This window comes from Brachyhypopomus gauderio, chromosome 3 (assembly GCF_052324685.1).
Source record: "Brachyhypopomus gauderio isolate BG-103 chromosome 3, BGAUD_0.2, whole genome shotgun sequence".
In the NCBI taxonomy this organism is placed as follows: Eukaryota; Metazoa; Chordata; class Actinopteri; order Gymnotiformes; family Hypopomidae; genus Brachyhypopomus; species Brachyhypopomus gauderio.
In genome coordinates, this window is record NC_135213.1 from 21,838,541 (window position 1) to 21,854,906 (window position 16,366).

The following is a 16,366-nucleotide window of genomic DNA, read 5'->3' on the forward strand; positions in this document are numbered from 1 at the left end:
AAGAACCAGGATTTCTGCCTTATGAAGACTGAGGGATGAGTAGAGAAGTTATTTTAGTTATGGTAATAAAAGAGTGGGCCTGATAATAATACTTAGAAATTGTCGGGCTGACAATAGTACTGACAAAATGTCAAATTGACAGTAGTACGTCAATTAGGAACTCAGTCAGAAGGTGTGACTATCATAGCTTTAGTAGCCACATAATCAGCTTTTCTAAGAGCACCCTTAGACCCAGGGCCGGAGTGGACTCCTTTTTCAGCCCGGGATTTTCATGCCCAAAATAATTTTTTCCTCCCAATCGGCCCAAACTAGAGATTGATATGAGCCGGCCCATCGGGAATCCTCCCGAATCTCCCGATTAGCCACTCCGGCTCTGCTTAGACCAACTTTAGTCTTTTTAAAGTTTGAGATCCAGTTCTTTTTGTCCTATAGATATATTATTAGGGAAGAACATGTAAGCAACACTGTTGGTTTTTAAAATAAATCTGTGTACCATTAGCATAGAAATTGCAAACTGTTTTGACAAATTATGTCCCCAAGAAGCAGAATGCAGATAATAAATAGCAAGTGGGCTCAGAACAGAGCCCTGTGGAACACCCTAAGACACACAAGAGTATTTGATTTGTGTCTGCCTATGAAAATAAAGTGTGATTCTTGTCTGCCTATATGAAAATGAAGTAGTATATGTTGGTAAAGTAAGACCTAAACAAAGATAATGTAGTGTCACATGCACCTATATAAGCCTGAAGCTTAGCTGAAAAAATAAAAAGGACACAGTTAAGAGCAAAAAGTGTCAGTGTCATTTTTTAAAACAATTTGTTTTTCAATGTGTTATTAGTCTGAATTAACTAATGTTACAGTAGTGTTTAAGTATATATATTTTGGAGTTAATGTCTTTTTGCTGTAGTTATAGATGAAAAACAGTGAAACTTAGTTTCAGTCCTCTGGTGTGTATTGTAGGAAGTTTTATCTTCTATCTTTACTTCAATTAAGCAGCAAAAATGCTTTTGGCAGAATCAGAACATAGCAAGCTATTTCGTAATAACACATACTGTCTTCTGTTAATATCAGTTCATTATTAGAACGTGTATCTATATAAAAGGCACCCCCTCCTGCCATAGCCCCTTCAAACCAGTCTATGTCTCATGAAGAGCCTGCAATGGTGGTAATGGACGACTTAAAACAGCACTGTATACATATAAGCGGGCAACAAGAAGCCATGGTGATGCTCGTTTTTCAGTGCCTGTGGACCTGGACCTGTTTTTCAGTCCTACGTGTAGACCTTATCCACAGAGATCAGTGGAATGTCATTGTGGACTAATATACGAATAGACCAACCATGGAAAACATTATGCGCCTGGAACAGTCGTCATATTCATTTTGTGTTTTGTTCTGAGTTTCACGTGGAATAAATGTGTATTCCAAAATCCCAAGCTTGTTTGCATGAGACTTCAACATTTGGTGTATAAAACGCATGGTCATAAACTTTAGGTAATTCAGCTTCACCACGCGCAACGCATTCCTCAATTTCCCCCTCTCCTCCTCGCCCTGTCCACCAGCGTCTCTGTCTCTCTCCTTCTTATTACTCAATGTGACGCGTTTGAATCCACCGTTGCGTACAGTTCTGCTCTGAGTCTCGGTGCGCGAGCGCGCATCGCATCTCTTCCAGCATCACTCAGATCCTTGTTGCACTGCGCTGGAACGGCGTTAAGTACAGAGGATCAACACATCCTTGAGTGCGCTCCGGGTGAAGAGACGCCCACTGTCGGGTGGGCTTTACAGTGTATTTTTAAAAACTGATTATTCGCCACACGCGGAAAAAAAAGAATCTTTGAAAATGATAACCACCCCGTATGGCTATATTTTCATACTTGGATTTATGTTTTACGACTGCTAGCAACAACTCCTCTCTGTTTTCGAGTTTGACGTTCAAAAGAAGGAGACAACAGAATGAGATGGACAGTCTTGCTTTTAGAGTACTTGTTGGTCAAAGTTATGGTGCTGGTGTGCAAAGCGGACGGTGAACCCGAACAGCAGCTCGAGGGCTTTATTATGCTGTCGGGATCTAACGGGTCCAGGGACGAAGAGAACGGCGTTTCCGAAAGTCCACACACACAGGACGAATGTCGGGGATACTACGATGTAATGGGCCAGTGGGATCCACCGTTTGTTTGCCAAACAGGCAATTATTTGTATTGTTGCGGCACCTGTGGCTTCCGATTTTGCTGTGCTTATAAAAACTCTCGTTTGGATCAAAGCACGTGTAAGAATTACGATACCCCTGTATGGTTAAAAGGTCAAACGCCGTATAAGAAAACTGACCCAAGACACGACCCAACAAGGGATAAAACTAATTTAATTGTGTATGTAATTTGCGGAGTCGTGGCCATCATGGCACTAGTCGGGATATTTACTAAACTTGGACTTGAAAAGGCTCAGCGACCCCACAGAGAAAACATGTCTCGGTAGGTTGCAAGTTTTTCAGCGTTTAAAAAACAACAAAATATACATATACACACACCTAGCCTATGTAAATATATATACATACCCTGAAACACTTGTGGAGAAAAAAATATTCCAGTGATGCGTTACAAATAATAATGCAATAAGCAATAAGCATCTTTCGGACGTCGAAATAACCTCCATGAACTGAATAAACACATTGGAGATTGATATGCCATTGTTCGCATACTGCGTCTCAACATATAAAATGACACTGCAGGTTGCGTGAGCCTCTGGACTTCTTCGTCGGTCATGGTTGCTGGCTTGCATGCAAATATATATAAAATGTTTAGAGAGAGAGACTAACTACTCACAATAGGGAATTGGTTGTTTTTAACACTGCGCTAGTATAGGGTTATATAAGGCAAGGTAGTTGGACTCCTCTGCGAGGCTTTTTAAACACGCTCCCAGTGTAGTTGGACATAGGCGCAGTAACTTCAGCACTGCTGTAATTGTCATAATGTGCGTTTATTTTGCTGTTGACAAAGTATGTTCCATATCTCACAAACACTACACGTGAAGACTGCGAGCTTAGCAACCATTTTGCTTTCCACGTAGTCAACTCCTTTTCGCTCGGACTGCCGTGTCTCGTATTCCCTGTTGCGATAAAAAGCACAACTTACCATGTGCAAGTGGCGCAAATAAAACTAAAACTCCTCTCTGTTTCAAAGGCAGCACAATGGACACCTGCTGTATTCTGGTAACGCGCACACGGCGCGCTCCGCTCGGCGCGCAGGCAGTCTTGAAACAATACCTCGGACTACTCTGCATGTTGTATAGAAATAAAGCTCTTATCAGTTAGACGCGGTCTAAATGCGTGATCCGTCGTAATGTGAACATTTGTGTTTTTGAAGTCTGTTTCCAGTTGTAACCTGCTGTTCACTAAAGTAAATTCTTTGTCCTTGCCACAGAGCCGTAGCAAGCGTGATGCAAGGCGCGTGCCAAGCTGAACACGAAGAAGCCATCGGAATGCACACACAGCACTATGACAACATGCACGCGAGGGCGAGCAATATGCGTAAGTCACTCTGGAGTTGCTTTGGTTTTATCGGTGACGTTTTCGGCAGCTGTGCCGAAGTATGAGCCAGCAGCACACAACTACATTTTAAGCGCGTGGAATTTTTAACCTCTATCCTCTAACCTCTATATTTAGATGCAACAGTACAATCTATATGATATGCTACAGGTACGATATGTTCCCACTATTGAATATTCAGTTATGCTGTAACTTTGGTTGTACAAAATGCACAGTTGTGCATATCAGTTGTTAGACATCACTGTTTTTGTTCACTGTGTGCAAAAGCCATCTATTTATGACAGGCCATATGGGCTTAGGATGGAGTTTCGTGTGCTGTAGTAGTTTTAAACTGGGATCTAAAAGCTCAAAGTGAAGGGTTTAGTCTGGAGTGTTTAGACATATGCAACTACAATCCACTCCTGGTGATTACATCACCCTCTTATGTGGCAATCATGAGGGAATGACCCAAAGCACGGTGTAGATTCAAATACCATGATCAGAGGTATCCATTTTGTTTTACACTGAGAATGCACGTGTGTATTTTGGGGTCTTTCCTTCGCAGTTTAGCACTGAGATAACAGCACTCCAAGCAGCAATGTCTCATGCAGACGTAATAGTAAGTTTATGAATCAGTGGCTAAAACCATGTTTAAATTCCATATCACAAACTAATGGAAAAGCATATGCACATAGATCACTATGTAATTCTTGCACTTAAGACATGCATGACACATGTAAAACTACAGCACTAGTACAGATTCCATCTCACATAGTCTTTGCCCTTATCAACTAAACATGTTTAACATCTAATGACTTTAGTGCACTTTACAGTGGTTGTGTATGATTCGTGCTTTTAGTCACTGGTGTAGTTCGGATGAGGCAACAGAACATCTGGATAATCTGTGGGTGTGACTACTGGATTTTTATCCTGAAGACTCTCAGTTAGTTCATCCAGAGAATAGCTTAATTACTGTTTGTTTCACACCAGTTACAAACAGCCTTGCTATAGCTCCTATGTTTTTCCCCTCAGGCCTATGGTGAAAGTCAATAGGAAAAGCAAAATGCTTCCTGGCCTTTGCTGAATAATGTGGAGGCTGTTCTCCCCATGCTAATCGCCGGGCCTGGGCATGATTAGGGGCTTGTGTTATAGCTCACTGAGCTCTGACCTGTTCCTCGGAGCTCCGGTGAATAGTACTCACAGAGCCTGCGGATGAAAATGAGCACTTGAACTGAAAATCAGAGGCAAGAATGTTTAAAATAATTGTCTTTTAATGGCTTGATAATTTGATGCAATTTTCATGTTAACGTGTAATCTGAGTTTCTCCTTTCCTGCTTATGTCCACTCTGACCTTCTGATTCTGACTTTTCCCAGTGTCTGATCACGTCTTCAGAACAAAATAATAACTTTCTGTTTTTGGGTCAGGGCAGTGAAATGCATAGTTTACAGAAAGATGTCTTAAAATGTTTATAGCATCAAACAAAACCGAACACAAAGAACAACCAATTACTGATTCTGTCCCTGGGAATCGTTTTCTCATTGCAATCATTTTTGTTTCCACACTCATGGACTCTCTCTCTTTCTCTCTCTCTCTCTCTCTCTCTCTCACACACACACAGACACACACACACACACTTACAGAGAGAGAGAGAGAGAGAGAGAGAGTCCAAGGGATTCATTCAAATACCTTTTCTCAAACTAATTACCTTAATGGAGTTTCCCAAAGAAGCAGCAGGGATCTATTATCTTCTGTTTATTAGAGCCATATGCCAGCAGACATCCAGAATCAGGTAGCAACTGGAATCATCTCCGATACAGGGGCTAAGAGTCAGAGAAGATATGGATGTCCTACTCTGACTGTAGTTTCTGCTCCCTGAATGCTTAAAGGTGTTACAGTTATGGCCAGGGGCGGACTGGGACAAAAAATCGGCCCTGGCATTTTTGGACCAGACCGGCCCACTCACACTCGATAACGCTTTTCACACTTTTCAGTTTTTTGAATGTGTATACCAACAGTTTACACTCTTTAAAACCATGTACCCTAAGCCATGCCATGAGTTTACAGGAATTAGTGAGAGTGAAATTAAATAATTTTTAAATCATTAAATACTTTCAAAAAGTTTTGTTTATTAACAGTATGAAAATGCATATTGAACCACTCCATCACAGTAATGAATGCAGCATTCATCCAACTGGGTGTGCCTATGTGTTTCAGGGAGGAAGACAAGAGAAAGAAAGAATAGAGATGAAAAATAAAGGATCAGATGCTAACTCTTCCAAGAGTAGTACTCAATAAATTGTGAACTTACCCAGTCAAAAGAATGAATGTATGTTTTTTTTTTTTATCTCAACATAAGGAATTAATTATTGTTGTTTTATCAGAAAAACAGACACACAGCTGCATTGGCATAATACTGGCAAAAAAATTGTCATTGTAAAAAATAAGATTTTCTTTAATTAGAGCCTACATTTTCTTTAGCCAGCTAGGCTAAATGCCCCCAAACACATCCAGGCGAAAAAGTAGCTAAACCTAGGCTTACAAGTTAAACAATCAATGGCCTAATAACAAAATCAGAAAACTGCCCAGTAACTCAGTTTAATTGAATGGTGGCTTTAAAAATACACCTAGAAATACTGGATTTATGAAGATTTGTGAAGAGGCACACAGCAGCATTGGCATATGGCACAGGCAATAAACAAAATTACCATTTTAAAAAGTGTAATTTCCTTTAATTTCTGTACATTGTCCCTAAACACCTCCATAAAAGCTACCAAACATTTCCCCTTCCTACCAAGCATAGCCTTAGCCTAGCCTACTACTCACCCCACAAATATTAATAGTATAATAATTGTAAGAGCCAGTTAAGGGTTAATTCATTGTATAAAATAATTTAGTTAAAGAGGTTAAAATATGATGAAGATAATTAATAATAATAATCCATAATTGTTGCATTCTCTAAAATGAAAACAGAAATTAGTAATGTATAAGTTTGAAGAAATTTCTGTACTTTCAGCTTCCGTCAGTAACCCTTTTGTTTTCCTGCTTAAGTTAGGACGGACAGACGGCAGTTGGAGTTTTTGGAAGCAACACAGTTTTTGGACCGAGTCATGTTGAGTTCAATGTAATGTCTGATGTTTATAAGTAAACATTTAAAGAGGATTCTATCTCACTCGCGTCTTTCAATACTGGTTGTTACTCAGAGGCAAAGGTGGCACAAGAAACTGGTGAAAGAAACGAAGCGCCTCTACATTAGTCCAAAAACTAGCTAACTCGTAGCCTCGCTGAATTAACCTGGATAGCGCAGTTCGGAGCTCGCCCAGAGAATCCGTGAAACGGGTTATCCTCTGAAGCATTCTCCAGGAAAAGGTATCGAAAATTCCTCTTTACCTCTAAGCTTTGTGAAGAAAGTACGTTGTATGGATTCTAAGATGGTCCACGAGTTCGGACGAAAACGAAAGTAAAAAAAAAAAAAAAAAAAAAAAAAACCACAAAAGGGGGCTAACCAAAGTTAAAAGAGCTAGCGCGTTGGATCTCTTCCCTGTAAGAACGCTCGTGAATAACAGGATTGGATTCGGTCAAGGTGGAGTTTTGCGATTTGGAAAGGTTGTGTGCACTCGGCTCGTTAAGAAAGACAACTGAGAAGTGTTTTAAAACCCTTGTGCGCGCAACGTGAGCATTAGCTCCACGAATTGTAAGATGGCCGATGAAAATAAAAACGGACGTGGCAAAGACAGAGTGGAGCAGGGAAGACCACGCAAGCTAACTGAGAAGGGTATAGAGGAAAGATTACAAAGGTTCATAGCATTGAGGAGACGAACTTTGGGAACTCTAACTAGCCGAATGAAAGAGATAGAGGCACTGATGAGTGCAAAAAATTTAGAAAATGTTAAAGATATGATGGAAAGTGAATTTGCACAATCCCTAAATGAGTTCAATAGTCTCAACAACGAAGTTGGCAATCTGTTGTCTGAAGATGAAAAAATGCTTGACCAGGATAATTGGTTTGTACCAAAAATGGAAGTTATCAAAGACTTTATGAAAATAACTAAAAGATGGATTGCAGATGAGCATGAATACACAATGAAGGAAAGCATGCAACTGGAAGAGCAGCATGTGATAGATGAACAACAAGATGCCATTCTACCGAGTGACAGTGTTTCACAGGTAAGGGTCTGCAGAGCTGTAAAGGATCACCTGCGTGGGTCTCGTGTAAGTGGAACATCATGTGTATCGTCCACACGTGCTAGACAAGAAGCAGAACACGCAGCTCTGCTGGAACGTGCAGCAGCGTTAAGGAAAAGACAGGAGCTTGAATTCCAAGCAGCTAGAATTAAAGCTGAAAAGGAAGAGCTAGAGCTGGAGACTGCATTAGCTGAAAGCCAAGCAAAACTAAAAGTGCTTAGAGAATATGAGAGGTCCGAAGATGGTTCCAGTTGCCATTCGTCAGCGTGGAAATCACTAAGCGGGAAAATGAATAAGGAAAGAGATGCCATGATGCTACAGCAGCAAGCTCATGTGAATGTTCATGTACCAACACAAGTGCAGCACTCCAGAATACCACAGCAGCCACAGCCAGCTTCCAATCAGAGTCCTAGAGCTCAAACGAGCAGAGGTGATGACATCTTTACAGTCATACAAAAACAGAATGTAATTACCGAGCTACTTGTAAAACAACAACAGCTTTCACAGCTACCGAAAAAGGACATTCCCGTGTTCAAGGGTGACGCGCTCCAGTACAAATCTTTCATAAGGGCGTTTGAGCATGCAATTGAGCAGAAGACTGACAACGATCAGGATAAGTTATACTTCTTGGAACAGTACACGGATGGCGAACCTCAAGAACTGGTACGCAGCTGCGTTCACATGACACCTAGCAAAGGCTATCACGAGGCAAAACAGCTACTTCATAAGCATTATGGGGATGAGCTTCGCATAGCCAGTGCATACATTGATAAAGCGCTCAAATGGCCACAAGTGAAGTCGGACGACAGGACAGCGTTGAATGCCTATGCAATGTTTTTGATTGGATGTTGTAACACTATGGAGGACATTGAATTTTTAGAAGAGATGGACAATCCAACCAATCTACGGACAGTAATATCCAAACTGCCGTACAAAATGAAAGAACGTTGGCGTGCTGAAGCTTTCGAACTTAAAGAGCGAAGAGGAAGGAGAGCAAGGTTTGCTGATTTGGTGAACTTCGTAGATCGCCAAGCTAAGATAGCTATGGACCCCCTCTTCGGTAATATCTCAGACAGCCGCACAACCGCGCCTGGAAAGATGGACCAAAGGGAAAACAGGCCAGCAAGGAAAGAGGTGCGTGGAAGCAGCTTCGCAACTAATGTTGCTGCTGAAAGCAAAGTGTCCCAAAAAATACATATCAAGCCTGCTAACATGAGTACAACAGTGAATGCCTTTGATAAACCATGTTTGTACTGCCAGCAGTCTCACGCCCTTGCTTCATGCAGTATGATCAAAGGTCGGCCACATAAAGAACGACTAGACTTTCTGAAATCAAAGGGCCTATGTTTTGGATGCTTGGTTCCTGGCCATCTCAGCACATTCTGCAAAAGAAAATTAGAGTGCAAGGAATGTGCATTAAAGCACCCTGATATTCTGCACAAAGTTAAGGATGAAGGTTCTGTCTCTGTCCCGGTAAAGAAAGATGGTGCTCAAATTAAAGAGGTGCCCTGCGCAGAAGCTCCCATCTCACAAGAGTCCTGTGGCCTTACGGGGGCCGGAGAAGCTGATTGTGTGCTGTCAATAGTACCAATAAAAATCAAGTCAAAGAATAGCGACAAACATATAAAAACGTATGCTTTTCTGGACCCGGGAAGCACAGCAACCTTCTGCACGGAAGACCTGCAAAGGAAATTGAACGTGAAAGGGAAGCCCACAAGAATACTTCTAAGCACCATGGGCCAAGATGAACCAGGTGAACGAAAGCTCGTGAACAGTTTTGTGATATCTGACCTGGAAGTGTGTGGGTTGGAAAGCAACATGTTCATTGAGTTACCCAAGGTGTTTACTCACAGCAGCATACCTGTTCATGCCGGGAATATACCCAAACAGAAGGATGTTCAGAAGTGGCCATACCTCCACGAAGTGAGCTTGCCAGAGATAGATGCTGAAGTGGGACTACTTATTGGAGCAAATTGTTCAAGAGCATTAGAACCCTGGCGCATCATTAATGGTCAGGCTGGAGGTCCCTATGCTGTGAAGACGGCCATTGGCTGGGTCGTGAACGGGCCTATAAGGAAAGACCTGAATGAAACAGAGAATGAACCGCGACCTTTCTCAGTCAACAAAATCTCTTTGATGGAGATTGAGAGGTTATTGGTCCAACAGTATAATGCTGATTTTCCAGAGCGCAGCTATGACGACAAGAAAGAGATGTCTCAAGAAGACAAAATATTTTTGCGGTGTGTGGAGAAGACGTCAATTTTAGAGAATGGACATTATACCATTGGATTGCCATTCAGGAATGAGAAGCTCCAAATGCCTAATAACCGTTGTGTGGCGGAACAACGTATAGCGTTTTTGCTTAGGAAGTTTAAGAGGAATGCTGAATTCTTTGAAGACTACAAGGGATTCATGGAAACCATCATTGGTAAGGGCTATGCTGTCCAGGTTCCTACACACCAACTGAACAGAGATGACAAAAGGGTGTTTTATATACCACACCATGGCGTCTATCACCCAAGAAAACAGAAGTTGCGGGTGGTATTTGACTGCACGTCCTCATTCCAGGGTAGGTGTCTAAATAGCGAACTGCTCCAGGGGCCTGACTTGACCAGCACATTAGTCGGAGTCCTTCTGAGATTTCGTGAGGAGTCAGTGGCAGTAATGGCAGACATTGAGTCAATGTTCTACCAAGTTAGGGTGCCGGAACATGATGCGGATCTACTTCGTTTTCTTTGGTGGCCCAACGGCAGGTTGGATGAGCCCATGGCGGAGTTCCCGATGACCGTGCACCTCTTCGGAGCCAACTCTTCACCAAGTGTAGCTTCTTACGCACTCAGAAGAACAGCAGAGGATCACAGAAGTGTTACTTCTCCATGTGCGGTTCAGACAGTCCTGAATAATTTCTACGTGGATGATTGTCTGAAAAGCGTAGCTACAGATGAAGACGCAATTACCTTAGTCAATGATCTTAGAGCCTTGTGCAACAGTGGAGGGTTCACCTTAACAAAGTGGATGAGCAATAGCAGAAAGGTGTTACTGTCAATCCCTGAGGAACACAGAGCCAGTAAAATGAAAGACCTGGACTTACGACACGACGCTCTGCCAGTGGAGAGAACACTCGGTGTTCAGTGGGACACAGAAATGGATACTTTCACATACAGCATGAAACTGCAAGACAAACCGATGACAAGAAGAGGCATATTGTCAGTCATTAATTCCATCTATGACCCCCTTGGGTTTTTGGCCCCAGTCATCTTGCCTGCTAAACTTTTGTTGAAAGAGCTCTGTAAAGAACAACTTGGTTGGGATGAGAACATTGGTGAAAGGCATGCTGAAGATTGGAGGAGATGGGTGAAAGATGTTACTCACCTCACCAATTTCCACGTGAGTAGGTGCTTAAAACCCACCAAGTTTGGATGCTCTACTGCGGCGCAGTTGCATCATTTTTCAGATGCCTCAGAGTATGCATATGGCACTGTGTCTTATCTACTGCTAGAAAATGAGCAAGGCGAGAAACACTGTGCTTTCCTTATGGGGAAATCAAGAGTGGCTCCTCTCAAACGTGTCACGATCCCTAGACTTGAGCTGACAGCAGCAGTTATCGCGGTGAAGGTCGACAAGATGTTACATCAAGAACTTCAAGTTCCACTGCAACAATCTGTCTTCTGGACAGACAGCACAACGGTGCTCAGATACGTCTTCAGTGAAGCTGCTCGTTTCAAAACGTTTGTTGCGAACAGAATTTCCTTGATCCGAGAAGCAACCAAGCAATCTCAATGGAAGTACGTCAGAACAGACGAAAATCCTGCAGATCAAGCCAGCAGAGGCCTGAAAGCGAAAAGCTTGGTGCAAGGAGGAACGTGGATGAGTGGACCAAAGTTTCTGCCGAACGAGAACGATTGGCCGGAACAGCCAGTGCTGTGGAAGGAAAGCCTGGACGAAGACCCAGAGGTCAAGAACTCAGTCACTGTTAATACAGTCAAAGTAGAAGAAAGTACAGAACCAATGAGCCAGCTGATCGGCTATTATTCAGATTGGAATAAGCTTAAACGATCAGTGGCTTGGATTGTAAAAATAAAGGATGCTCTGTGGAAATGGAAGGAAGAAAGTAAAGAGGCATCAAGAGCAATCGATCAAACTGAAAAGGACACTGGAAAGCGACGATTAGAGCTAGAACGGCATATGAAGAAATTTAAAGCTACATCAGGAAATAAATCGCTTACCTTGGAGGACTTGGACACAGCTGAAGCGGAAATAATACGGTTCAGCCAAAGACAGCATTTTGGAGAGGAAATCAAAGTTCTGCAGAAAGGCAACAATCTCAGTCGCAGTAGTGCGCTGTTTAGACTGAATCCGACTCTCCAAGATGGCACCTTGAGGGTTGGCGGAAGACTTAACAAGTCCGCTATGCCAGAAAACGCTAAACATCCAGCAATTCTTTCTAAACACAGCAAAGTTGCCACCTTGATCTTGAGAGACATACATCAAAGAACAGGACACTGTGGGCGCAGTTATGTGTTGGCACAACTGAGATGCAGATATTGGATTCCACAAGCCAATAACGCAATCAGGAAGATCATTAACAAATGCACAGTCTGCCGTAGGATGACGGGAAAGGCTGGTGAGCAAATGATGGCGGACTTACCCGAAGATCGCCTCCTCCCGGACCAACCACCTTTCACGAACACCGGCGTTGATTACTTTGGCCCGTTTGAAGTTAAACGGGGACGGAGTACTGTTAAGAGATACGGGGTGATGTTCACTTGTCTCTCTCTCCGAGCCGTGCACATTGAAGTTGCTGACAGCCTTGACACGGACTCCTGCATTAATGCAATACGCCGGTTTGTATGTAGGAGGGGTCAAGTCAACACCCTGAGGTCAGACAATGGGACAAATTTTGTGGCAGCTGAAAGAGAGTTAAGGGGAGCCATTCAACAGTTGGATAATGACAAAATTGAAAGAGCCTTTCATCCAAAGGGAATAAAGTGGATATTCAACAGCCCAGCCGCCTCCCATCAAGGCGGGGTTTGGGAAAGACAAATCCGCAGTGCGCGAAGGATCCTTAATTCCCTGGTGAAGGAGCAAGCAATGAACGATGACTGTCTTCATACAATAATGTGTGAAGTCGAAAGCATCATCAATGGAAGGCCACTGACGAGTGTCTCGGATGATGCAAACGACATCGAGCCTTTAACCCCCAATCACTTATTGCTTCTGAAGTCCCAGCCAATCATGCCTCCAGGCACCTTCTGCAAAGATGACATGTATGCAAGAAGAAGATGGAAGCAAGTCCAATATCTTGCAGATTTATTCTGGTCTAGATGGACACGAGAATACCTACCCCTTCTTCAGGAGCGCCAGAAATGGCTGAAACCTAGAAGAAACTTCATGATGGGAGATGTCGTGCTATTAGTGGATAGTTCTTCCCCTCGCAACTCCTGGGTCATGGGGAAGGTAGTTGAAACAATGCCAGACTCCAGTGGAATGGTGCGGAGAGTGAAATTGAAGACAAGGACCAACACTTTGGAAAGGCCTGTAAATAAACTGTGTCTGTTGAAAGAAGTGATGTAGACGACTAACAAAGGAAGAAGTTGGTCTTCATGAACATTTGAAGTATAGGTAGTAGGCTCTTAATGTTTAAGTTTGTAATAGCTTAGTCCTCCTGCCTAACCAATTAGGGGCCGGGTAATGTAAGAGCCAGTTAAGGGTTAATTCATTGTATAAAATAATTTAGTTAAAGAGGTTAAAATATGATGAAGATAATTAATAATAATAATCCATAATTGTTGCATTCTCTAAAATGAAAACAGAAATTAGTAATGTATAAGTTTGAAGAAATTTCTGTACTTTCAGCTTCCGTCAGTAACCCTTTTGTTTTCCTGCTTAAGTTAGGACGGACAGACGGCAGTTGGAGTTTTTGGAAGCAACACAGTTTTTGGACCGAGTCATGTTGAGTTCAATGTAATGTCTGATGTTTATAAGTAAACATTTAAAGAGGATTCTATCTCACTCGCGTCTTTCAATACTGGTTGTTACTCAGAGGCAAAGGTGGCACAAGAAACTGGTGAAAGAAACGAAGCGCCTCTACAATAATGAAAATAGAATGCTGCCTGCTGAGTGACTTAGTACTGTTTTTGTTGGTGAATGGAGGTTTTAAAAGTGTTCTCAAATTTAAGACTATTTAGTTCAGAATGGAAGACATAAAAGTACTAAAATAGGCTTATTTTCTCATTCAGTCAGTGTACACAAAGTCTTATAATAGAGGTAAGGACGTTATTCACTTATTTTACCTTTTGCATTTACAATACAAACTAACTCGGCCATAGAACATTAGCCAAAATGATTTTATTGATGTTTTATCAATTTATCAGATTTGGCAAAGGGTTTGGTTGCTTAACCCTACTCATTTTATAGCTGCTCTGAAAGGAGTCAGGCTTACCGCACGTTCAGTACATGTTTCTGTCCACTGGCCACCGCCACCACTGTCATCAGCCACGGGAGCTGATGAAGGCCCTGCTGTGGCAAACATTTGAGTAATTTTTATACATTTGGCAGCGTTTACTTGAAGTTCAAGCTTCTTTTTTGTCGTAGTTTCTCTGCACCTCCTTTGCGCTTTTTCTCCATCTCAGATACTCACATACGTTAGATTGCACTACGCACCGGCGCATGGAGGAGGGGGTGTTTGATGATATGATTGGTACAGCTCTGTGTCAGTAAAGAAAATAACCAATGGGCTGCATACCAGCGTGTTTAAGGACCGGTAAACTCTCGCGCTGACTTTTTTTGCCAAATGCATTATGCAGGCAGCAGGAGCATCGCGAAAGGTGTGTTAATGTGATTCGCCAGACAAGTGTCAATCAGCCAGCCTCCATCAGAATCGGCCCACTGATCTACTTGTTTTATGGGCCGGTCAGACCAATATATAAATAGATAAAAAAGTGTCAGGACTGTCGGCCCAAATAGCACGTCGGCCCACCGGGAAAATGCCCGGTATGCCCGATGGCCAGTCCGTCCCTTAGTGTGACTGCATTGCTTTTAGAAAATAAAAGTGAACTTGCTTTTAAATTTCTGGAAGCAATTATAGCTAATCTTTTTACATATATCTTCAGACATCTACTGAAACATGATCCAGTTTGAGGTAGTTTGGAGTCTGTAGCACTATATCACCGTTTACAGAAGATCTGAAACCTGATTTACATATATCTTCAGATATCTACTGAAACATGGTCCAGTTTGAGGTAGTTTGGAGTCTGTAGCACTATATCACCGTTTACAGAAGATCTGAAACCTGATTTACATATATCTTCAGATATCTACTGAAACATGGTCCAGTTTGTGGTAGTTTGGAGTCTGTAGCACTATATCACCGTTTACAGAAGATCTGAAACCTGATTTCCTCCTTCATTTGTTAAAAGTGGGGTATGGTTTATTTATTACATTCATTTCAAGGGCCGAGGAAGATAAAACTATTCGGAAAAATAGCTGTAAGAACATAGTGTCTTTGGCCTTCTCCTTTATTAAGTGAAGACAGCATTTGACACGTGTTATAAAGAATAAGAGAACCAGCGTCTGGAGCGCGTACAGGATGACAAAGCTGAGAGAGTGTAACGAAAGCCAAACGATGCACGTCAACAAAATCGAATGTTAATAGGCAATCGAAATGCTAACCAATTTTTATGATGTCATTTTTACAAATCAGATTAGCATGTAATGAAATGTTAAGTAAATCTTTAACATCAAATTTTGTGTCTAACAAACATCTGTAAAGAGCTTATGTTTCACCTTGTAGATTTTAGCAAGTAAAATATTGAAAATCTATTTTAGAAAGCAGTGTGACTGCTCATGCGTCCTCAGTTAATATTCTATAGTTTATAGTAATATTCTATTCTATACAGTGGTTAAAAAGAAAGATTCTGTCCTTTTATATCATACCATCCAGCTCTTCATATAAATACCTTCATAACATGGACCATATACACAGGGAACTGATAAAAATACTTTATTGTTTAATTAAGTGGGATTTTGATCACGTGTCTACATTATAATCTGCATTTTAATCCCAATTTCAAACTACTGTATTGCATCTGTATAAAAATAAAAATTCAAACATAGATTTTATGTAATCCTTAATAACATAAAACTTTTGATTTTTTAACTATTGTCAGATCTGACAGTAAGCTTTATTCTTGTACATTTCTAAATCAGTCTGTGGGAAGAGTTGCCTTGCTAACAAGTGACGTATTGTTTATAGCCAAAAGTCCGGAGAAGGAGGACAAAACCACAATGGTGGATTAAAGTGCCATTATGCACTCTGTAATTCCTGATGGTGAGAAATCCCCCTTAATCTGGAGCTTTTGTTAAGGAGTTCTCATTTTCTCAGTGTTCTGTTGTAAAGAATCAATGTGTTCTGCTCTTGCTTCTCAATGATAACACTCTATAAATAATCCATTGCGAGGCAGAACCTCCCTCCTTCCCCTTCCCCCCCCCTCTCTCTTTTTCCTGCTCCGAGGCTGTTAGCTGTGGGTGAAAACACCATGTGTATGTCCGTGGCAGCATATTGGCCCCTGTTCTCCTGATCTACCATCCCACCCCGATTACTGGGCCACGGTTCATGCTTCTTGAGGCAGGCAGCATATTTCTGTTGGCTCCCTGACCACAGCCAC

The 16,366-nt window shown here is 41.9% G+C and overlaps 1 protein-coding gene across 1 annotated transcript in view; it reads left to right on the forward strand.

Moving 5' to 3' along the window:
• Window positions 1-1,587: 1,587 nt before the first annotated feature.
• The window catches only part of shisa9a (shisa family member 9a), a 33,025-nt gene continuing 18,246 nt past the window's right edge, over window positions 1,588-16,366 (forward strand). Inside the window, exons 1-2 of the mRNA XM_077000329.1 lie at window positions 1,588-2,465; window positions 3,414-3,520. Coding sequence (XP_076856444.1) covers window positions 1,951-2,465; window positions 3,414-3,520 — 622 coding nt within the window. The 5' untranslated portion in view covers window positions 1,588-1,950. The remainder of the gene's footprint in view (window positions 2,466-3,413; window positions 3,521-16,366) is intronic.